The sequence below is a fragment of the Alnus glutinosa genome, chromosome 9 (assembly GCF_958979055.1).
Source record: "Alnus glutinosa chromosome 9, dhAlnGlut1.1, whole genome shotgun sequence".
In the NCBI taxonomy this organism is placed as follows: Eukaryota; Viridiplantae; Streptophyta; class Magnoliopsida; order Fagales; family Betulaceae; genus Alnus; species Alnus glutinosa.
The window spans coordinates 9192-33413 of NC_084894.1; the positions used below are offsets into that span (position 1 = coordinate 9192).

Sequence of the window (24222 nt, forward strand, 5' to 3'; positions counted from 1 at the left end):
TATCATGTTCAAATGGTTGACGTAAGACCAGCAACTCTGTTTTTTCCAAACCCTCTTATTATTTTCCTATTGTTCACTCTGCTTAAAAAAATGCTTACGAATTACGTAACTAAATGGTTTTTCATCTCTCACACACAACTGTCTCATTCATTCCCTCTCACGATGTCTGTCATTGTGTGAAGCGGCTTAGCATGGAGGTGGATAAGCTTAGATGCTGTATGGTGGGGGCTGGGGCAAGTCTTTGACAAGGCCACAAAGCAAGGCATTGTCTGGAATGTTGTACTCGTCCCTGAGCGAGCGTGCAGGAGAGAGAACGCTAGCATAGAGCTGTTGTCCGAGGTAGCGCCTCTCCGCTATCTCGGACCTTATGTTCCACATTCCGGCATTATCGGTTGTCAACAGGACCGCTGCCCACGATTTAGGAAAGACCTGGACTGTGTGCCTGCTTACAGCGTCGAGAAGATTGTAATTCCTTCGGCATTCTGGGGTCCACCTCCCAGGCTCAATGCTATTATTTGTATTTTAGTCAACAAAAAACACAAGTCGTCAATTACTCAATCGTCATCAACTGTTTGAAAATACAATTAAAAAAGGAAGAGTTCATTGTTGCATTAGTAGCCACACTTACGCAACTGCGAAGAAGGAGTATCCATCCAAATGCCATGATTGGATGCTCTTCTCATGGTTCTCAAAGATGATCTCGATAAAGTTACGAAAAGTCATGTTCAGCACAACCGGTGCCGAAATGACTTTGGGTGCACCTCTAGCTTGAGGGTCATCAGGGATGGTATCGTATTTGAAAACCTTGTCCACAATTCCATAGTACTCGACCAGCTTCAGTGGGGTGGGAGGGTCGATGTGGGAGATGCCATTGACAGCATAACGAAGCTTGCCGTCAACCTTGCTGGCGGAGTTCACGAGCTTGATAGTGCGGGTAATGTTAATGGCACCGTAATGGAAAGAGCCCTGAGGGTTGGGCCTGGCAGCACTGGAAGTGAGATTCCAACGGAATGTTCGGAATTGGTTGAGGGACCAGGCCCAACCGGCAGGGGCCTCAGGGATCTCAGGTGAGGCCGGGCCCTTTCCGCCAATGTAACGTATAATACCCTTACTGCTAAGCACGCTCTTGGTGAACCGAGTGGAGGCCACCACGTAGTAGTCCTTGGGATTTTGGTTAGCAGTGACAAGAACTGAGAAACATTGCCCTACGTGCACGTCAAGGGATTGGTATGTGTTTTGGACTGTGTGAGAGCCCTCCATCTCAACCAGTTTCATGGCGTGGCCTTGGATTCTGAAGTTGAGGGAATTCTTAACCCCAACATTGCAGATCCTGTATTTGTAGGTTTTGCCAGCCTTCATGGTGAACAAAGGCTTATCCTTGCCGTCGCCCTTGGTAGATTTGCCATTGATGAGGACACCGTTTGGCCTACCAAGGGAGCGACCACTATCCAAGAATTTCTTGAGCGTGGAGTGGCTCTTAGTGTACCAATCGCCAATAAGGACGGTGTAGTCATCTTCAGGATCAGCATACGGGATAGGAATGAGCAAACGGCTGTTCACGCGCAGGCCACCGAAGGCACCAGCTACCCTATGCATGTTGGTGGTGGGGTAGTAGATGTAGCTTCCAATTTGGTCCTTGACTTGGAAGTGATAGGTGTAGTTCGTCCCAGGTTGAATCGGGCACATGGTTCCAAGCACTCCATCCTGCCACGAGTTCTTCCTATTCTGGATGCCGCTCCTGCCAAACCAAATCAAACATTAGCATTGATGGTACACAATATACAACGGTTATTCAAGTTTTTTTTTTTAGCATTTCTTGGATCATAAGTGACAAGAAAAAATTTTTAAAAAAAAAAAAAAAAAAAAAAAAAAAAAAAAAAGAGAGAGAGAAAAGAGAAAAGAACGAAAATGATGAGAACCATGTCAACAGGAATGGCTCGTCAATGTTGTTGAAGACATTAAGGACAATGTTGTTGTTAGTGGTGGAGTTAATGTTAGGTCCGGGAAATTGACCGTTGATGAGAATGGCTTGTTGGGGGACTCCAAGCGGAGAAATGGTTCCATAGGTGACATTCCATCTGAAAAAGAGGTAAGGGTCTTCACCATGGACAAATGCCGTAGCAGAAAGGCACAAAAGCAACAAAAGTGTCACATCTCCCATCTCTCTCTCTCTCTCTCTCTCTCTCTCTCTCTCAAATAAGTATTGTCCTTCTTTGGCAAACTCAATTAGTGCCTAACATGGAAGAAGATAGTTCTTCTACCATCCTCACAGTGCCCCATGCTTCCCTTTTATAAATGCCATTGACAACTTCCCAACCATTCGAGCTTCCCGCGTCATTGTCTCTGAGTGCTCCCTTCTTTCTTGCCCCTTTCATTACGCACTTCCTCTCATTGTTTTATTTTATTTTATTTTATTTTTTTTGACTATGTCATTGATGATAGTTTAATTACCTTAATTTAATTGAATATTGTGATTGGTTAATATGTTGGCGGTCATAATATTCTCCCTATATTGAATAAGAGAATTGTATAAAAGGAAAACCGATTAGTTTGTTGCAGACCAAATTAGAGCGTAAAAAAAATAGAAATTGATGTAAAATTTAAACTCGATACACTATGTACGTTCTAGAGAATATAACCCTCATGAACAAGAAATTCAATCTGAAGCCTAAAAATTATTGAGAATGCTTATAGCAACGACAAAATTTGTCGTTGCTAATAAATCGATCTTTAGCAACAATTAAAGTTGCCGCTAATAATTTGCTTATTGTCGTTGCGGAAAATAGGCATGTGAGCCGAATATGCTAATATTGTTGGTAAATCTTTAGTGACTATTAAAGTCGTCGTTAATAATACTTATTGTCGATCATAGTTGAAAATAGGCACGTGAGCCGAACATGTTGTAATATTTGATTTCAAAATATCAGCGCCTTAATTATCACACTACAAGAATTTGGCTCATTAGCGGCGAACTCAAAGTGGCGAACTCAAAGTGGCTGCTAATAGTTCATTATTAGCGGCGACACAAATTTTGCTGCTAATATTGGCCGCTAATAGTCTATTATTAGTGGCGAGCTTGAAGTGGCCGCTAATATTGGTCGCTAATAATTGTTTACAATGTGCGGGCTATTGTGAGAATATATTAGCGGTGACATAGATAATAAATACATTAGCGGCCACCTCAAAAAGTGGTCGCTAATAAGATACTATTAGCTGCCACATTTCGTGTCGCCGCTAATAGTTATTGAAGAAAAAAATTATTAATAAAAAGTAGTATTGGCTTTCGTGTGAACTCATTATTGGCCGCTAATAATATACTATTAGCGGTCACCTTGAAAAGCGGTCGCTAATAAGATACTATTAGCGGCCACATGTCGTGTCGTCGCTAATTGTTATTGAAGAAAAAAAATAAGAATAAAAGTAGTATTGGCTTTCGTGTGAACTCATTAGTGGCCGCTAATAATATACTATTAGCGGTCACCTCGAAAAGCGGCCGCTAATAAGATACTATTAGCGGTCACATTTCGTGTCGTCACTAATTTTATTGAAGAAAAAAAATAATAATAAAAGTAGTATTGGCTTTTGTGTGAACTCATTAGCATCCACCTCCAAAAGTGGCCGCTAATAATATACTATTAGTGGCTACATTTCGTGTCACTGCTAATAATTATTGAAAAAAATAATAATAATAAAAGTAAAATTACCTTTTTGTGTGAAGCTATTAGCGGCGACCGAAAGCTCGCCTCTAATAATATCACATTAGCAACCACCTCTGAAAATGGCCGCTAATAATATACTATTAGCGGATGATCTATCGATCCTATGGATCTATCATGATCGATCGGATGATCTATCGATCCTATGGATCTATCATGAACGATTGGATGATCTATCGACCATATTGATCTATCATGATCGATCAAATGATCTATCGATCCAATTGATTTATCATAATCGATCAGATGATCTACCATGATTGATCGAATGATCTATCGATCCTATTGATCTATCATGATCGATTGGATGATCTATCGATCCTATAGATCTATCATGATCGATTGGATAATCTATCGATCCTATTGATCTTTCATGATTGATCAAATGATCTATCATGATCGATCGGATGATCTATCTTGATAGATCGAAAGTCCAATCCACCATAATGTAGTAGTCTGATTGATCATGATAGAATAATATGATCGATAGACCATCCGATCGATCATAGTGCATTAGTCCGATTGATCGTGATAGATTTCTATCGATCAAACTTGACATTGTGAAGGTTCGATCCAACGTGCGATTGATTGTAAGTACTAATCCGACCGATCATAATAGGATCATAGGATCAATAGAAGATCTAATCGATCCCAATATATTACGCCGATCGATCAATATTTTATTTTATTTTAAAATTTTATATCTTAATTGTTTAAAATTTTATTTTCCTTTTTTTTTTTTATCTTTTCTCGAAATAAAAATTTGAACACATTTAAAAAAAAAATAATATAGATTTAGCATTTTAGAAAATCACTCTTTTTGTAATTTTTTTAAAAAACTATTAACTGAATTTTTGTCATATAGCAAAAAAAAAAAAAAAGTTTTTATTTTTTTTTTAATTTTTAAGTTTTTTAGTTTTTTTTTTTTAGTTTTTTTAAATTTTTATATTCAATTGGAACTTTTTTTGGGAGGGGGCGCGCGGGACATGAAATTTTTCGTGTCCCCCGCGCACGCCCACTGTTGTTTTTCAAAAAAATTCACTTCCTTTCTCCCCTGCCCTTTCTTTCTTCTTTCTTGTTCTACTTTTCTTTTCTCTTCCGTTTTCTTTCTCTCAGCTTCACCTGCCCCAGCCAACTCGTCCTTCCCGTTTCTCTCTTTTCCTTTTCTTTCTCCATACAAGGTTCGTATTCAGTTATTTCTTCTTCTATCCTTTGGGTTTCAGAATAATAGTCCTTGCTTTTTTGTTATGTTTTTCTGTTTGGAGAGACCTACTTCTAAGCCATATACATGTATAATGTGATTGTGTTGGTGATTCTTGTCGTTGATGGTACTCTTATGCTTTCGCTTAGAAATTGATCTGAATTGCTTTCTTGTTTGATCGGTAGAAATTTTTTCTTTTTAAATTTTAATTGTTTATTTTTGGTTAGACGGTATGTTTGGTTGCTGAGGAAACATAGGAAAATCTAACATAAATCAAGAATTTTCAATTAGGGTTGTCTTTATGGGCATTGAAGTTTATTGGGTCTTAAAGCGACAATCTGCCACTGTTTTTTTTTCTCTTCAGCTCTTTTGTTTGTCTTTTCTCTTTTTGATATTGACACGATTTGATCTCATGGCTTTTGGTGTTCTCTTGGAAATTTTTGGCTTTTAGGTTTGTCTTAATGGGCATTGATGTTTATTAGGTCACTTTAGCTCTTTCTAATTTATCTTTTATCTTTTTAATAATAATTTGATTGCCATTTTTTGTTCATTTCTCCTGGCTCTTAGTTTTCTCTTGTTCATTGGCTTAAGTTTTATCTTTCATTGTTGTTTCTACTTCTTGAATACAAGAATTATGGTACAACCACTGTCCTGTCTTCTTCTTTATTTCACTTTTTATTGGATTTTTTTTTTTCTTCTGAGTCTGGTCAATGCGCTCTGTTTTTCTTGAATTGGGTGCGGATGGATTTTTGTTTGTATTCAAGATTTCTACTCCAATGATTTCAGCTTTCTGAGTTTTGTACTTCTGGGGTCTTCTTAATTTTATTTTATTTTTTTTTCTTTGGTCTTTTTCTTCTGGGTCTGGTGAATGTGCTCTATTTTTCTTAAATTGGGTATCGATGGATGGATTTGCAGTACAACATGTAATTCATATTCACAGAGTTTGCCCCATCGAAAATCATCAACTCGAGCTTATATGTTAACATTTGCATGACTTCTATATGTGCATTTTGATGATATGCATTAAGATGACATAGATATATCACATTTCCATTTGTTGCTCACAATAATGAAGTTACTTTTTTTTTTTTTTTGATGTACACTACAATGAAGTTACTGAGTATGGTAGATAATGTAATCCAGGACAATGATGTTCATGTCCATGTGCTTGCTACAATTCCTAGGGTATGGTAGATACAGTAATGGAAATGAGCATATCTTGCAAAACTGTTAATTACATTTAAGTTCCCAAACCTTTTAGTTTTTGTCTTTAGCTTTTTGATATTCGTGGCAGGTACATTTTAATTTATCCCCAGGGTTATGATGTCTGCAATCATCTTTCTTTGTTTCTCTGTGTTGCTAATTATGACAAGCTTCTTCCAGGTTTGATATGTTGATGAGTTTGGAATTTTTCAGTCGCATGTATTGTTCTTGGTTCTGTTTGGTTGTAATCATGTAGCTTCCTTTTGTTTGGGGAACAGGCTGGAGCTATTTTGCACAGTTTACTATAGCTGTTGTGAATAAAGTTCCAAAGAAATCAAAATCTTCTGGTTGGTTGGTTAATTTTGGGTTTAGTTGTGTGCATTGTTTATTTATTTATTTATTTTTTCATTTCTTGCATTGATGTGATTGATTAAATGTACATTCTGTAGATACATTACCTCGATTTTGGAAGAAAGAGCATATATGACTAGGGGTGGAAAAAATTCATGGAGCTGTCGAAAGTGTTAGATGGGTTTATTGATGCCGACACTCTTATAATAAAGGCTCAAGTTCAAGTCATCAGGTGTGCTATAATTAATCAATTTGAAAATCTTGTGCATTAGTGTTTAATCCAACAATGTTTCGCTTTTGACATTCTTTAGTTGATATTTATGGCTTTGAAAAAGTTTGATCTTGCGGAAGTTTTCTTTCAGGACACTATTCTTTGTTTGTTCAGCTCTGGCATGTAATAAGTCTTCAATTATTCGATTCAAGACCCCTTAATTTACATTTGTTATACCTAGTTTGTGTTGTAAATATAACATTTTGTTGTGTTTTAGTGTTTTGTCTTATTTTCAAGTCTTAATTGAAATCTAGTTCAAAATACCCTAATTAGACCTGAAAATACATCAAGGGTGATTTGGTCATTTTCAAAGTTCAAAGTTGCACCTGCCAAGTGAAGAATCGGCTAAGGCAAATCGATCAATAGACTTTATAATCGATCGATTGAATTAGCAGTCAAAGAAAAATCTATCGATTGAATCAGCAGTCAAAGAAAAATTGATCGAGCGATATGCGATCGATCGAGACAGGGCAACCACGAATGCAATTGAGCGAAATGCGATCGATCGAATTTATAATCGATCGATCGAATTTAAATATTTTCGGAACAATCTGAAACAATGTTGACATGTCACTCTTCCTTGATATTTTAAATATCCTAGATATTTTTAGATATTTTTTAGATATTTCTTAGATATTTCTTAGATATTTCTAGATATTTTTAGATATTTCTTAGATATTTTTAGATATTTCCAAAATATCTTAGATATTTCAGAAATATCTCTTATCTTATCTTATCTTATCTTATCTTATCTCTTATCTTATCTCTTCCTTAGATATTTGTAAACTCTCTTCTCTATAAATAGGAGACTGTAGAGAGAGTTAGTTTTTATGCATCATTTGGGGGCTTCGATTTTCTCAAGTGTATCTTAGTTAATTTTAGTGCTTTTCATTTCCTTTTGTAATCCGAATTCTATTAGATTAATATTGTGTTCTTATTTTATTTAAATCTTGTTTTCTTTACTATTTTCCTTTGATTTCATGCTTAGATTAGTTTACTTCATGTCTAGCTAAACCCTTTCTTAGGGTTTTGATCAAATCTTTTCCAAAAGCGATGGAGTGTTCTTGATGTTCTTGAGTTTTTTCTTGATATGTTTGATGATTGTGTAAGGCTAGAGGATTTCAAAACTCATTCTAAAAAGTTTTGTCTTCAATATTCCAATCCATTTATTCATGAAAAAGAGTTACACTTGTCTATAAGTTTTCTTGATTTCTTGAATAAAACCAACGTTCTTGAAAAAGAACGATGTCTTTTGCAACGGTTCTATTTGACATGATATGTGTTTACTTATTAGAGTTACCTTCTAGGGTATGCTAGGGAGCACTGGTCATTTCATACCTTTGGTAGTGTAAAACATCTTTCCATTGTAGTTTAATCTTTTCATGGAATAGATCGGTGTGAAACTAAGATACCTTATCATTGTGGCCTAATTATGTTTTTCATGTATTGTGTATGCTTATTAAGATGTTTTATAGAGTAGTAAGCTAGGGAGCATTAATCACCCCGCACCTTTTGTAGTGTAAACGTTTTTCAATTATAGATTAATTTTTACGTGGGGTTGTTTAATGTGAAACTAGGTACTTTATCATTACGTCTTAACTAAAGTATTTCCATGTCGAGATCGTCGTAATGGTTGACGCCCATTACGCGCTCATATCATGCATATTAGGAAGATCCATTTAGACTTTAAGCATTCCATTGGTTGAGGATTTGATAAGATCATTGCCCTAAGTTTTCTTTTAAGTTTGTTTCATTTTCTAGTTTTTAATCACTTGATTTGTTGTAGCTTCAATTCTACAACCTTTACTTTGTTTTTTTTTTTTTTTAAGTTAAGTTAAATACGCTCTTTAAGTATCCCGTTACGTAAAACAACTCTCAATCTCTGTGGTTCGATAACCCTTACTATAGTACAATAGATTTGTACTATTACAAGTGGTAAAACATATAAATTTAAAATCCACGTTCGGAGTCGTCTAGACTCGACGTACCAACATGGTAACATATTCTTTAGTTCATATCTTGTTGATTTCTAATATATGTTGTAGTTACCAGTATTCCACTTTCAGTTTCATTGCGTCTTATTATTGCAAGTTTATGGCAATATGATGTCTATGAAGTCATTAATGTATTGGATAATATTGTTTTGGACCAATATAATTCAAAGTGGATTGTAGGCTTTTGTGTTTCCAAATGTCAATACCTGAATGTAGTTGTCCTATGCAAAGTTTTTCTTTACTCTTTAGTTCAAGCAGCTCCTTTTGTGCTGCTTTTTCTGAATGTAATTTATCATTTGGATCAATAGTCCCCAATATAGCAAATGCATTGATTGCTTCAGATGATGTGCATAATGGTGGAGTTAGACCCAGAAACAGAGACAAAGTACACATTTGTATTGTTTTGCTATTATTTTTATTGGTATTGTTTTGTTATTGATACCTAAAAATATATTTTCCAAAAATTATTTTTTTTTTAGAATTTTTTACAGTAGGTTAGTCCTTATTAAGCTTGCTTACCGTATATTGGTTGTTGATATAGGTTTCTCCCGCTAACACATGTTCAACTTCCCAATCCTGGAAACTCAAGGCATCAGCCTGGAAGAATGTTGGCTGTTGATTCTAGGTAAGGTGCATTTGTGGTTATTAGACAAATTGGAAATGATACTCTTTATTGTTCAGTATCATCTTATTGGCAGGGACACCTTATTTGGTATAACTTGTACATATTTCGAGGAATATCTGGTTGATTTGATTGGGAAGCCAGGTTACTTATTTGTATTGTAACATGTTTGAGTTTGGAACTTATTTTTTTAATTTTTTTTTTCCCTATAATGCGCTAAACTTAAAAGAGTGTTGTGGCAGTTCAAATCTGCTTTATTGTGTATATTTTGTTGCCTTTTGATCTATCTGTATTGTGTTGTTATTATTTTTATTGGTATTGTTTTGTTATTGATACCTAAAAATAGATTTTCCAAAATAAAAATATTATTATGAATTTTTAATAGTATTAGTGAGGATGGGTGGATCTGAATTTTTAATTTTTTTTTAAAATATATATATTTTTTCATTTTTTAATAGTATTAGCGGCCACATACGTGTGGCCGCTAATACTAGACTATTTTCACTATTAGGGGCCACATACGTGTCACCGCTAATAGTCTAGTATTAGCGGCAACTCTTGCACTCGGTTAACAAAAAATTGCGGCGGGTAAAATTATTTTTAGTGGCCGCCAAGTTCGCCTCTATAAAAAAAAATATTAGCGGCGAGTCAAAAATGTGGCCGCTAATAGTCTTTTGCGTCGGACTATTAGCGGCCACTTTTTAACGGCCAAGTTTGGCTACTGTTGATCAATAGCAGCCAAAATAATATTATTAGCAGCCAAATTTGTTGGACGCTAATAAGCAAATTTTTTGTAGTGGATCACCACTGATATCATATATATTGACAGCGAGAGCAACCCTTGCTATCGCCGATATCAATATTATCAACGACAGTAAGGCTTGTCATTGTTGATATTAAAATAATCAGAGACAACAAGGCGTCATTTCTGTTAAATTTGAATGTTTAAAATACTATTGCCAATTTGCTAATGGTTAGAAAAAGAAGAGAGGAAACAGAACTACTTATTTACCAATATTTCTAAATTGTACAAATATTTTTAAAATTGAATACATTCAAAACAAAGGAATTCAACAAAAATGGTTGAACAATAGAACAATAAATTAACAATACAATATTAGGGTTTAGGGTTTAGAGTTTTGGGTTTTAGTAGTTTTATGGGTTTAGTGTTTTAAGTCTTTATGGCTGCATCTATTTCATTAAGGTCATCTAAAAAAGTGACGATCCACTAAAACCCACTGCTGGCTTACTGCCCAAAGTTTATAATGAGAGAGAGGGATTGGGAGCCCGAGTTGCTCCGGGTAGGTGAGCCCTGCACCTTGGACTGCCCGAGGCACCTAGGTCTTAACCTCCATCTTTCATTTCCTTTGAAATTCAGACAAATTTTTTTAGGAGATCCTCATATATGGGGGAAGGTTAATGACCTTCTATTACCAAGTTCAGGGCAAGGAGAAGGATTTCGATATTATCTAAAAGTCATATCGACATTATCGAAAACAACATTCTGACTACTCAAATAAATCAATATTAAACCAGAAATCACCCTCCACTTGTCAAACAAGTCCCATTCAAGATAGCCAAAGCTGAAAAATTAAAACAGACTCCTAATTATCGTGGGTGTGTGATCAATCATGAAACAAAATATCTTAAATGTGGATAACCAGACTCCTAACTGAATCTCCTCAGTTATCTTGCAGACCAGTTGCTTAGAGGATGTCAATCTGCGGATAACCTGGTTCAGGCTTTGCACAATCAAGCGACTGAAGGTTTTTTAGTCCATGGTTCCTAGCTTTTGGAGCTAGAAGCCAAAGTTGTACAAATCCAGCTATTACGGATTTCTCTCCGTTACTTGATTTCAGTGGATCAATAGGATTTGATACTTGGAGGATTTATGTTCCTCTCTTTTGGGCCACTTGCAGACTTTTCTCTATTTTCCTTTTGTTTTGGATCTTAGAAAGTTTTTGTCTGTGGATATTGTTACTCTGTTTACCCTTGTTCTTCTGAGAGATTAAGGGGGAGTAATTGTTGTGTGGTTTTTCTCATTACTCTGTTTTACCCTTTGTCCCTTTGTGACAAAAATGGGGAGTAATTTTTGATTCGAACCAGGATTGTATTTTTAACCGGTCAAGTGATTTTTGTCCCGGAATGGCCAAAGGGGGAGTTTGTTAGTTTTTGTGCTGGCTGCATTCTGTTGGACAAAATCACTTCTATGTAATGTTACTGTTTTCACAGGGATGCTGCTTTATCCAGAGTCTACTCTTCAACTATGTTCTTCAAGAAGATTCTGTGAAGTTTTGAAGCAAGTTTATTTCGGTTCCCTGTCAGTCGTCCGGACGACATGGTATTCCGTCCGAACGCTCATCAGTCAGCAACATCCTTCCGGATGCCCATCAGTGTCAAGAAGCTTCGAACAGTTCAAGATTGCATCCATTCGAACGTAATGGCAAATCGTCCAAACACTTTTCAGAGTTCGAGAAAATCCCAGTGTTTCAGTGCATCCGTCCAGACGACGTGGTTATACCGTCCGGAAGCCGTTCAATGTTTAACAAGCATTAGGGTTTCTAACTCAAGACACAGATGGGAAGACGGCTGCTACCGTCCGAATGATGTGTGATCCCGTCCGGACATCAGCCTTTAGGGTCCGGACGCTCAAAGCCTTATTATGGTAATTGCGTGCAGCCAAAGTGCAACCGTCCGGACACTTGGGCAACACTGTACAGACGCAGCCTTGTTATGGAAGCTTTCAGTGCTACTTTGGAAAGGCGGTTACAGTTGACCGTCCGAACGCTCGGTCATTCCGTCCAGACCCTATACTGTATCAAGAAGCTTCTATGACAGCTTGCATCCGTTTGAACGCCCTTCAGTAATCGACCAGCTTCAGATTCTTTCCAAGTTCAAAATAAGGTAAGATCGATACATCCGTCCGGACGATGTGGTATCCCGTCCGGACGCACGACTTCATAAGGCAAGAATCGCAATTCAAATTTCACGGTCTAGACGTCAGACAGCCTTGGTCCGAACGCCCGTGCAACTAAGATGGAAATTGCCGATTCGACTTCAACCGTCCGGACGCCTGCCCTTCATGGTCCGGACGCGCGCATATCTGATATGGAAATTGTGTGTTGAAGTTTAGCCATCCGGACTCTCATCCCCCATGGTCCAGACGAGCAAAGCCTTATATGGAAGTTACTTGCAGCGGACGTATGACTGTCCAGACGTCAGTGTCTCACCGTCCGGACGCGGCTCTTAAACATGAGAGATTTTCAGCGAAATTTTCAAAAAATCCTGTCGCACAGTTGTCCGTCTGGACGGCGTCCGTACAAAACACTACAGTCGCCCATTCTGTACCTCAGCCTATAAATAGAGGACCCTGGGCATTGAGAACTACAAGAATTCGGTATTGAATTCCACAAGAGCTCAGAGAAGTTCAAGATCCCTATGAAGCCTTTTCAAGTGTCCTGTTGTCGAGCTATAAACTGAAGTTTATCTTAGGGGTTGGCCCTAAGGTAAAGTATTCCATTGAAAACCCCTTCAGGTAAGAGACCTGGTTGGGAAGCATTCATGTTGGGTTACATGTCAGAGAGCAAGGTACGACCACTGCATCAGGGGTATGTGAGTGTCACTGCTTTGTATCTAGCTTTGTCTTCTGAATAGTGGATATCCTGGGTTTGGCTGCCCCGGAGTGGTTTTTCTCTTAATTGAGTTTCCACTTCGTCAACAAAATATTTGTCTCCTTTAATTCCGCATTTAATGTTTTGTTGCACACTGTTCACACACACTTGTTAAAATTAGAAGTCTATTTATATTTTTCAATTGGTTTCAGAGCAGGCACACTCCGTTGAAAGGATTTATTTCCTAAGTGTGATCCTCATATCTTTGTGACTTCTATTTTTTTTATTACACCTTTATGAATTCTTCTCAGTTATCTAATGAGGATTCTGATATTAAGCTCTTTAAAGTTTTTAATAAATTGAGGAATGCTCAACATTCTAAAGTTTCTCATAAAGAGCTTAAAAAGGTGAAGCAAGAAAAATAGTCATTGATTGTTCAGTTAACCAAATCACATGCTTTAATTGACTCTTTGAGATCTGAGAATACCATGCTATTTAACATCATTGATACACTTGAGAATAAATTAAAAGAATCTGAGGATCTCTTGAAAAAAATTCTCAAGCGATAATTTGAAAAGCATGCTTTGTATTCATTCAGATATTTCTAACAAGCCTGCTTCAATTATTGATGATATGAGTACTTCTACTTCACATGCTTCTAATTCTGAAATAGATTCTATTGCTATTAAGCCTGTGATAGTAGATACAGCTTGTTTAGAAAATTCTTGCTTAACTAATCATGTGATGCCAAAATCCAAAGATACAGGTACACAAGCTCATGATAAGTTTGTCCCTACTTATCATAATTGTGGGAAGATTGGTCATATTAGGCCAAATTGTTATTTGTTGAAATCCCACAGGCCATGGATTAAGCAGGATGCTCTGAGGAAAAGTGAAGTTGAAGATTCTTCCTCAGCAAAATATGACCCTCCGCATAGGAGACATATAAAAGGTAAGGGCAATGTTATTTGTAAGAATGCTAACCATAATTTTGCAGAGAATGTCAAGAAGCATTCAAACAAAAGAAGCTTGCCCTCCTGTCACCACTGCGGCATCACCGATCACATCCGATCCAAATGTCTGCAGCTCCAGAAATTGAAGGTTCAGAGGAAGTTGCCAACAAGAGCTATATCAGGCACTCTACCTTCTACGGCTCTTCAAGCTCCACGGCATCAGCAGAGGTTTGTTCCTGCCAATCAGAGTGGCAAAACAAAGAAAAGCAAATCAAGGCGCTACAAGAGAAAGCCGCAGAAGCCCAATGGCAGCCATGGCTATGAAGGATTGCTGAGCCTAATGCAAGGTATGCTAAGGAGAATGGACAACATGGACAAGACCTGCAAGCCACCGCCTCAGGTCAAGCAGGTATGGGTCAAGAGTTATGAGACCATTCACCCCATGAGGGGGAATGAACGCACCTAGCAGGAGAAGGTGTTCATGCCTAGGATTCGGTTCCTAATCCTAAGGCATCAAGTTTGATTGCTTGCACTTTTACTTGTTATATTTGTGTGCTTACTATGCAATCTAGGAACCAGTTTGTTGTGCCCCCTATTCTCTTGAGAGAGCAATGCAGGTACTTTTTGGAGAAGACAGAAAAAGCAGGTCGAGCAACTGTTTTTTTGTATTGGCATCATCAGGTTTGATTTTGTCATGCATATGATGTTTTTCCATATTGCATTATTTTTTTATAAAATTAAAAAAATAAAAAATAAAAAATAAAAAATAAAAAATTGGGAGAATTTGCAGGATATTTTTTTTCTTGGCATATCAGATAATTGCATGTCTTTTCTCCTGATATCTCAATTCTTTGGGTCTTAATTTACTTTGCTTAGATATAATTGAGAGTTTCTGACTATAATTTGCCAAGTGTTTTCCTATATATGCAAAAGTAGGATAGCTTCTTTTCTCATACGATGAAAAATGTGCACTATCCACGACTCCCCTAAAGGTACATCTTTCCTTCTCTGACTTTGTGTTTCTAAGAATTTTTGGATAAGAGAAGATTTTTTTGATAAGATGGCCAAATTAACCACATGCTAGTTGAACCTAGAACCTAAAAACTCTGGCATTCCCACTAGATTGCAGCACCATAAGAATCAAGCAGTAAATCATATGAATTATGCACTTTAAATTGTATATTCACTGCTTATGTACTGAATTTGCTATATGCCTTGCCCTCTACGTGCAAGTAAAAATTTACTTTGTCCTTCATGGTACAAGTAAAACAATTAGATGCTGCATCTCAGGGGGAGTGTATCAGGTGAGGGTGGCTAGGCCCTAGTAAGTTATAAGGTTTGACTTTTGGCTAATCTGTCACAGATTTTCTCTCTTGTCTAGAAAATCTGGTTGCTCTTTGTCATATCTATGATAGTCATACCTTGTGGGTTAAGTCTTCACACACACACGCATTGCATGAGTTGAGTGGGTTTATTTGAATTTTCTATGTCCAGGAAAATATTTGTGCTAATTAAAATCTCAACTCTCTTTTATATCTCTGCTTAGTTTTGAGATGCTCTCTGATTGTGCTATCAGTAGATCATACATGCGTGTTCTGAAACTGACTTTGGATTTAGGGTTTAGGGTTTAGGGTTTAGGGTTTAAGGTTTAGGGTTTTAGGGTTTAGGGTTTAGGGTTTAGGGTTTAGGGTTCAGGGTTCAAGGTTTAGGGTTTAGGGTTTAGGGTTTAGGGTTTAGGGTTTAGGGTTTAGGGTTTTAGGGTTTTAGGGTTTTAGGGTTTAGGGTTTAGGGTTTGGGGTTTGGGGTTTAGAGTTTCGGATTTAGGGTTTTAGGGTTTAGAAATCAGAGCTGAACAAACAAAGAATAGTGTCCTGAAAGAAAACTTCCACAAGATCAAACTTTTTCAAAGCCATAAATATCAACTAAAGAATGTCAAAAGCAAAACGTTGTTGGATTAAACACTAATGCACAAGATTTACAAATTGGTTAATTATAGCACACTTGATGACTTGAACTTGAGCCTTTATTATAAGAGTGTCGGCATCAATAAACCCATCTAACACTTTCGACAGCTCCATGAATTTTTCCCACCCCCAGTCATATATGCTCTTTCTTCCAAAATCGATGTAATGTATATGTAGAACGTACATTTAATCAATCGCATCAATGCAAGAAATGAAAAAATAAATAAATAAATAAAATGCATACAACTGTACAAAATAGCTCCAGCCTATTCCCCAAACAAATGGAAGCTACATGATTACAACCAAACAGAACCAAAGAACAATACACACGACTGAAAAATTCCGAACTCATCAACATATCAAACCTGGAAGAAGCTTGTCGTAATTAGCAACACAGAGAAATAAAGAAAGATGATTGCAGACATCACAACCCTTGGGATAAATTAAAAGTTACCTACCATGAATATCAAAAAGCTAAAGACAAAAACTAAAAGGTTTGGGAACTTAAATGTAATTAACAGTTTTACAAGATATGCTCATTTCCATTACTGTATCTACCATACGCTAGGAATTGTAGCAAGCACATGGACATGAACATGAACATCATTGTCCTGGATTACATTATCTACCATACTCAGTAACTTTATTGTAGTGTACATCAAAAAAAAAAAAAAGTAACTTCATTATTGTGAGCAACAAATGGAAATGTGATATATCTATGTCATCTTAATGCATATCATCAAAATGCACATATAGGAGTCATGCGAATGTTAACATATAAGCTGGAGCTGATGATTTTGGATGGGGCAAACTCTATGAATATGAATTATACATGTTGTGCCGCAAATCCATCCATCGATACCCAATTCAAGAAAAACAGAGCACATTCACCAGACCCAAAAGAAAAAGACCAAAGAAAAAAAAAAAAAAATTTAAGAAGACCCCAGAAATACGAAACTCAGAAAGCTGAAATCATTGCAGTAGAAATCTTGAATACAAACTAAAATCCATCCTCACCCAATTCAAGAAAAATAGAGTGCATTGGCCAGACCCAGAAAAAAAAAAAAAAAAAAAAAAAAAAAAAAAAAAAAAAGAAGAAGAAGAAGACAGGACAATGGTTGTACCATAATTCTTTTATTCAAGAAGTAGAAACAACAATGAAAGATAAAACTTAAGCCAATGAACAAGAGAAAACTAAGAGCCAGAAGAAATGAACAAAAAATGGCAATCAAGTTATTATTAAAAAGATAAAAGATAAATTAGAAAGAGCTGAAGAGACCTGATAAACATCAATGCCCTTTAAGACAAACCTAAAAGCCAAAAATTTCCAAGAGAACACCATAAGCCATGAGATCAAATCGTGTCAATATCAAAAAGAGAAAAGACAAACAAAAGAGCTGAAGAGAAAAAAAAAAAAACAATGGCAGATTGTCGCTTTGAGACCCAATAAACTTCAATGCCCATAAAGACAACCCTAATTGAAAATTCTTGATTTCTGTTAGATTTTCCTACGTTTTCTCAACAACCAAACAGACCGTCTAACCAAAAATACACAATTAAAATTTAAAAAGAAAAAATTTCTGTCAATCAAACAGGAAAGTAATTTAGATCAATTTCTAAGCGAAAGCATAAGAGTACCATCAACGACAAGAATCACCAACACAATCACATTATACACGTATATGGCTTAGAAGTAGGTCTCTCCAAACAGAAAAACATAACAAAAAAGCAAGGATTATTATTCTGAAACACAAAGGATAGAAGAAGAAATAACTGAAAACGAACCTTGTATGGAGAAAGAAAAGGAAAAGAAAGAGAAACGGGAAGGACGAGTTGGCTGAGGCAAGTGAAGTTTAGAGAAAGAAAAGGGAAGAGAAAAGAAAAGAAGAACAAGAAAGAAGAAAGAAAGGGCAGGGGAGAAAGGAAGTGAAATTTTTTGAAAAACAACAGTGGGCGTGCGCGGGGGACACGAAAAATTTGGTATCCCGCGTGCCCCCTCCTAAAAAAAAGCTCCAATTGAATATAAAAATTAAAAAAAAAAAAAACACTAAAAAACTAAAAAAATAAAATAAAATCTATTTTTTTTTTTTTGCTATATGACAAAAATTCAGTTAATAATTTTTTTTTAAAAAAAAATTACAAAAAGAGTGATTTTCTAAAATGACTAAATCTAATTTTTTTTTTTTTAATTGAGTTAAAATTTTTATTTCGAGAAAAGATTAAAAAAAATAAATAAATAAAAAAGGAAAATAAAATTTTAATCAACTAAGATATAAAATTTTAAAATAAAATAAAATATTGATCAATCGGAGTAATATATTGGGATCGATCAGATCTTCTATCGATCCTATGATCCTATTATGATCGGTCGGACTAGTACTTACGATCAATCGCACGTTAGATCGAACCTCACAATGTCAAGTTTGATCGATAGAAATCTATCACGATCAATCGGACTAATGCATTATGATCGATCGGATGGTCTATCGATCATATTATTCTATCATGATCAATCAGACTACTACACTATGATGGATCGAACGTTCAATCTATCATAATAGATCATCTGATTGATCCTGATTGATCATGATAGATCATCTGATCGATCATGAAAGATCAATAAGATCGATAGATCATCCAATCGATCATGATAGATCCATAGGATCGATAAATCATCTGATCGATCATGATAGATCAATAGGATCGATAGATCATCCGATCAATAATGGTAGATCATCCGATTAATCATGATAGATCAATTGGATCGATAGATCATTCGATCGATCATGATAGATCAATAGGATCGATAGATTATCCGATCGTTCATGATAGATCCATAGGATCGATAGATCATCCGATCAATTATGATAGATCCATAGGATCGATAGATCATCCGCTAGTAGTATATTATTAGCGGCGAGCTTTCGGTCGCCGCTAATAGCTTCACACAAAAAGGCAATTTTAATTATTAGCAGCGACACGAAATGCAGCCACTAATAAATAGTATATTATGAGCAGCCACTTTTCGAGGTGTCCGCTAATAGTATATTATTAGCGGCCACTTTTGGAGGTGGCCACTAATGAGTTCACACAAAAGTCAATACTACTTTTATTATTAATTTTTTTTTTAATAACTATTAGCGGCGACACGAAATGTGGCTGCTAATAGTATATTATTAGCGGCCACTTTTCGAGGTGGCCGCTAATGAGTTCACATAAAAGCTAATACTACGTTTATTATTAATTTTTTTTCTTCAATAACTATTAGCGGCGACACGAAATGTAGCCGCTAATAGTATCTTATTAGCGGCCACCTCAAATAGTATATTATTAGCGGCCACTTTTGGAGGTGGCCACTAATGAGTTCACACAAAAGCCAATACTACTTTTATTATTAATTTTTTTTTCTTCAATAACAATTAGCAACGACACGAAATAAGGCCGCTAATAATATCTTATTAGGGGCCACTTTTCGAGGTGACCGCTAATAGTATATTATTAGCGGCCACTTTTGGAGGTGGCCACTAATGAGTTCACACGAAAGCCAATACTACTTTTATTAATAATTTTTTTTCTTCAATAACTATTAGCGGCGATACGAAATGTGGCCGCTAATAGTATCTTATTAGCGACCACTTTTCGAGGTGGCCGCTAATAGTATTATATTAGCGGTCAATTTTCGAGGTGGCCACTAATGTATTTATTATTAGCGGCGACATAGGTCGCCGCTAATATATTCCCACAATAGCCCGCGCATTGTAAAAAATTATTAGCGGCCACTTCAAGCTCACCGCTAATAATAGACTATTAGTGGCCAATATTAGCCGCAAAATTTGTGTCGCCGCTAATAATGAACTATTAGCGGCCACTTTGAGTTCGCCACTAATGAGCCAAATTCTTGTAGTGTGATAATTAAGGCGCTGATATTTTGATATCAAATATTACAAATGTTCAGCACATGTGCCTATTTTCAACTATGATCGACAATAAGTATTATTAACGTCGACTTTAATAGTCACTAAAGATTTACCAACAATATTAGCATATTTGGCTCACATGCCTATTTTCTGCAGCGACAATAAGCATATTATTAGCGACAACTTTAATTGTCGCTAAAGATCGATTTATTAGCAACGACAAATTTTGTCGTTGCTAATAAGCATTCTCAATAATTTTTGGGCTTCAGATCGAATTTCTTGTTCATGAGGGTTATATTCTCCGGAATGTACGTAGTGTATCGAGTTTAAATTTTACATTAATTTCTATTTTTTTAACGCTCTAATTTGGTCTGCAACAAACTAATCGATTTTCCTTTTATACAATTCTCTTATTCAATATAGGGAGAATATTATGACCACCAACATATTAACCAATCACAACATTAAATTAAATTAAGGTAATTACACTATCATCATTGACATAGTCAAAAACAAAACATAAAATAAAACAATGAGAGGAACTGCGTAATGCAAGGGGCAAGAAAGAAGGGAGAACTCAGAGACAATGACGCGGGAAGCTCGAATGGTTGGGAAGTTGTCAATGGCATTTATAAAAGGGAAGCATGGGGCGCCGTGAGGACGGTAGAAGAACTATCTTCTTCCATTTTAGGGACAAATTGAGTTTGCCAAAGAAGGACAATACTTATTTGAGAGAGAGAGAGAGAGAGAGAGAGAAAGATGGGAGATGTGACGCTTTTGTTGCTTTTGTGCCTCTCTGTTACGGCATTTGTCTGCGGTGAAGACCCTTACCTCTTTTTCAGATGGAATGTCACCTATGGAACCATTTCTCCGCTTGGAGTCCCCCAACAAGCCATTCTCATCAACGGTCAATTTCCCGGACCTAACATTAACTCCACCACTAACAACAACATTGTCCTTAATGTCTTCAACAACATTGATGAGCCATTCCTGTTGACATGGTTCTCATCATTTTCGTTCTTTTTTTTTTTTTTTCCTCTTTTCTTGTCACTTATGATCCAAGAAATGCCAAAAAAAAAAAAAAACTCGAATAACCACTGTATATTGTGTATCATCAATGCTAATGTTTGATTTGGTTTGGCAGGAGCGGCATCCAAAATAGGAAGAACTCGTGGCAGGATGGAGTGCTTGGAACCATGTGCCCTATTCAACCTGGGACGAACTACACCTATCACTTCCAAGTCAAGGACCAAATTGGAAGCTACATCTACTACCCCACCACCGCCATGCATAGGGTAGCTGGTGCCTTCGGTGGTCTGCGCGTGAACAGTCGTTTGCTCATTCCTGTCCCGTATGCTGATCCTGAGGATGACTACACTGTCCTCATTGGTGACTGGTATACTAAGAGCCACTCCATGCTCAGGAAATTCTTGGATAGTGGTCGCTCCCTTGGTAGGCCGGACGGTGTCCTCATCAATGGCAAATCTGCCAAGGGCAATGGCAAGGATAAGCCCTTGTTCACCATGAAGGCTGGCAAAACCTACAAATACAGGATCTGCAATGTTGGGGTTAAGAATTCCCTCAACTTCAGAATCCAAGGCCACGCCATGAAACTGGTTGAGATGGAGGGCTCTCACACAGTCCAAAACACATACCAATCCCTTGACGTGCACGTAGGGCAATGTTTCTCAGTTCTTGTCACTGCTGACCAAAAGCCGAAGGACTACTACGTGGTGGCCTCCACCCGGTTCACCAAGAGCGTGCTTAGCGGTAAGGGTATTATACGCTACATCGGCGGAAAGGGCCCAGCCTCACCTGAGATCCTTGAGGCCCCTGTCGGTTGGGCCTGGTCCCTCAACCAATTCCGAACATTCCGTTGGAATCTCACTTCCAGTGCTGCCAGGCCCAACCCTCAGGGCTCTTTCCATTACGGTGCCATTAACATTACCCGCACTATCAAGCTCGTGAACTCCGCCAACAAGGTTGACGACAAGCTTCGTTATGCTGTCAATGGCATCTCCCACATTGACCCTCCCACCCCACTGAAGCTGGCCGAGTACTATGGAATTGCGGACAAGGTTTTCAAATACGACACCATCCCTGATGACCCACAAGCTCGAGGTGCACCCAAAGTCACTTCGGCACCGGTTGTGCTGAACATGACTTTCCGTAACTTTATCGAGATCATCTTTGAGAACCATGAGAAGAGCATCCAATCATGGCATTTGGATGGATACTCCTTCTTCGCAGTCGCGTAAGTGTGGCTACTAATGCAACAATGAGCTCTTCCTTTATTAATTGTAGTTTCAAACGGTTGATGATGATTGAGTATTGACGACTTGTGTTTTTTGTTGACTAAAATACAAATAATAGCATTGAGCCCGGGAGGTGGACCCCAGAACGCCGAAGGAATTACAATCTTCTTGACGCTGTAAGCAGGCATACAGTCCAGGTCTTTCCCAAATCGTGGGCAGCGATCCTGTTGACAACCGATAATGCCGGAATGTGGAACATAAGGTCCGAGATAGCGGAGAGGCGCTACCTCGGACAACAGCTCTATGCTAGCGTTCTCTCTCCTGCACGCTCGCTCAGGGACGAGTACAACATTCCAGACAACGCCTTGCTCTGTGGCCTCGTCAAGGACTTGCCCAAGCCCCCACCGTACAGCATCTAAGCTTATCCACCTCCATGATAAGCCACTTCACACAATGACAGACATCGTGAGAAGGAATGAACGAGACAGTTGTGTGTGAGAGACAAGAAACCATTTAGTTACGTAATTCGTAAGCATTTTTTAAACAGAGTGAACAAGAGGAAAGGAATAAGAGGGTTTGGAAAAAATAGAGTTGCTGCTCTTACGTCAACCATTTGAACATGACATCGAATTTTTGTACTGTTTATTTTTAAATGAGTATCCACTACACAAAAAAACAACCAAAAAAAAAAAAAAAAACATCATTAGCGGCAACTTTTTGTCGCCGCAGATGCTCCGCCTCTAATGATCAATAGCGGCAACCCAACATGTCGCCGCTATTGATAACTCAATAGCGGCGACAAACGTCGCCACTAAAACCATTTTTTATCGCCGCTAGGTGGTTTTTGAACCGAAGCCATGTGTCACCGCTAATACTATTAAAAAAAATCAAAAAAATAAGTATTAGCGGCAACTTATGTCGCCGCTAATACTATTAAAAATTCAAAAAAAAATATTTTTTGGAAAATATATTTTTAGATATCAATAAAAAAACAATACCAATAAAAATAATAACAAAACAATACAAATGTGTACTTTGTCTCCGTTTCTGGGTCTAACTCCTACATTATGCACATCATCTGAAGCAATCAATGCATTTCTACCTTTGTCTTTAATGAAGCCTTTCTCAGACATCCTCGCAACAATCTTAAGTGATAAATAAAATTAAATACAAATACATCATAAAGAAACTACCATAGGTTAGTATAGCTACTACAAGCAGATAATACAACCATGAGACATAACTAGTCATACTAAAACAAAAGAATCCACCAACTACCATACATAATATGTTGACCACAGTAGAAGTGAAGAAACTTCCACAAGCACCTAGGAACAAAGAAATTTATCGAAGGAAAAAAGGGGAGAATACCCAACTACAAGGAAGGTGTACAAGACCTGCTCCAAATAATTACAATCTAGAATTCAAAAGGTCAATGAATTATAAAATGGAAGAGGAAGGGGCACTACCTAAGTCACTCACACATTCAAAACCCAGATAAAAAAAAAAAAAAAAAAAAAAAAAAAAAAAAAAAAAAACATTTGGTTAAAACTCCCATCCAATACATCTATATGCGCATGAAAGGTTGGGACTTGAAATTCAGTGAAAACCCAAGATAAAAGTTCAAGGAACAGAAGCAAGAGCATAAATTGAAAAGGCCATTAGGTCTGGAGCATCTATATTTAATTGACAAAGTTTTGTATAGTTGTATCATTTAAAGTTCAACTGTAAACAGAACAAGAGTGTTGGCCTGATGGTTTTGCACTGCATTTGGGGTGCTTTAGTGTTTAGTTTTGACAAGCTAAGGCAGCCAAAGAATGATGGAATACCAAACCCAACATGACATAATATAAACTTGGATAAGGATCTTATGGGACATCAGTCCAATGCTTCAAAATTGTGCATATACTTCTCAAAGTGACTTAATCAAACAATCTGCTTTCTAGTTAAATATTCCTTTTTCAAACACCAGAAAGTTTGCATGCCTACAAAAATTTACAGAATGTATATAAAAGTGTCATTTCTAAAAACAATCTCATTTGTTGTAATGCAATCCCAAGTAGGCAAGTATCATACCTATAGGTTTCATTATCATATAAATCCAACACACAGCAACTCTTTCAATAAACATTATTTTCTATTGAGATTGAAAATCCCAAGATAT

General features: G+C 37.0%; 2 protein-coding genes and 1 long non-coding RNA gene across 4 annotated transcripts; 2 read left to right on the top strand and 1 right to left on the bottom strand.

Annotated features, from left to right (window-relative positions):
• Positions 1–207: 207 nt before the first annotated feature.
• Positions 208–2161, bottom strand: LOC133878525 (L-ascorbate oxidase homolog). Its single transcript, XM_062317084.1, has 3 exons — positions 1920–2161; positions 629–1738; positions 208–508 (listed from the first exon to the last, which is right to left on the bottom strand). Exons 1-3 carry the CDS (start codon positions 2159–2161, stop codon positions 208–210), a joined length of 1653 nt encoding a protein of 550 aa, XP_062173068.1.
• A 2632-nt stretch (positions 2162–4793) lies between these two features.
• Positions 4794–9593, top strand: LOC133877271 (uncharacterized). Of its 2 annotated transcripts, none has more exons than XR_009901721.1 (3): positions 4794–4897; positions 6570–6703; positions 9278–9593. It is a non-coding gene; the product is annotated as an uncharacterized LOC133877271 (long non-coding RNA). The 2 variants fall into 2 exon arrangements; XR_009901720.1 differs by lacking the exon at positions 4794–4897 and adding an exon at positions 6405–6467.
• A 10969-nt stretch (positions 9594–20562) lies between these two features.
• On the top strand, positions 20563–22477 carry LOC133878434 (L-ascorbate oxidase homolog). Its single transcript, XM_062316990.1, has 3 exons — positions 20563–20804; positions 20948–22057; positions 22177–22477. Exons 1-3 carry the CDS (start codon positions 20563–20565, stop codon positions 22475–22477), a joined length of 1653 nt encoding a protein of 550 aa, XP_062172974.1.
• The last annotated feature ends 1745 nt before the right edge of the window (positions 22478–24222 follow it).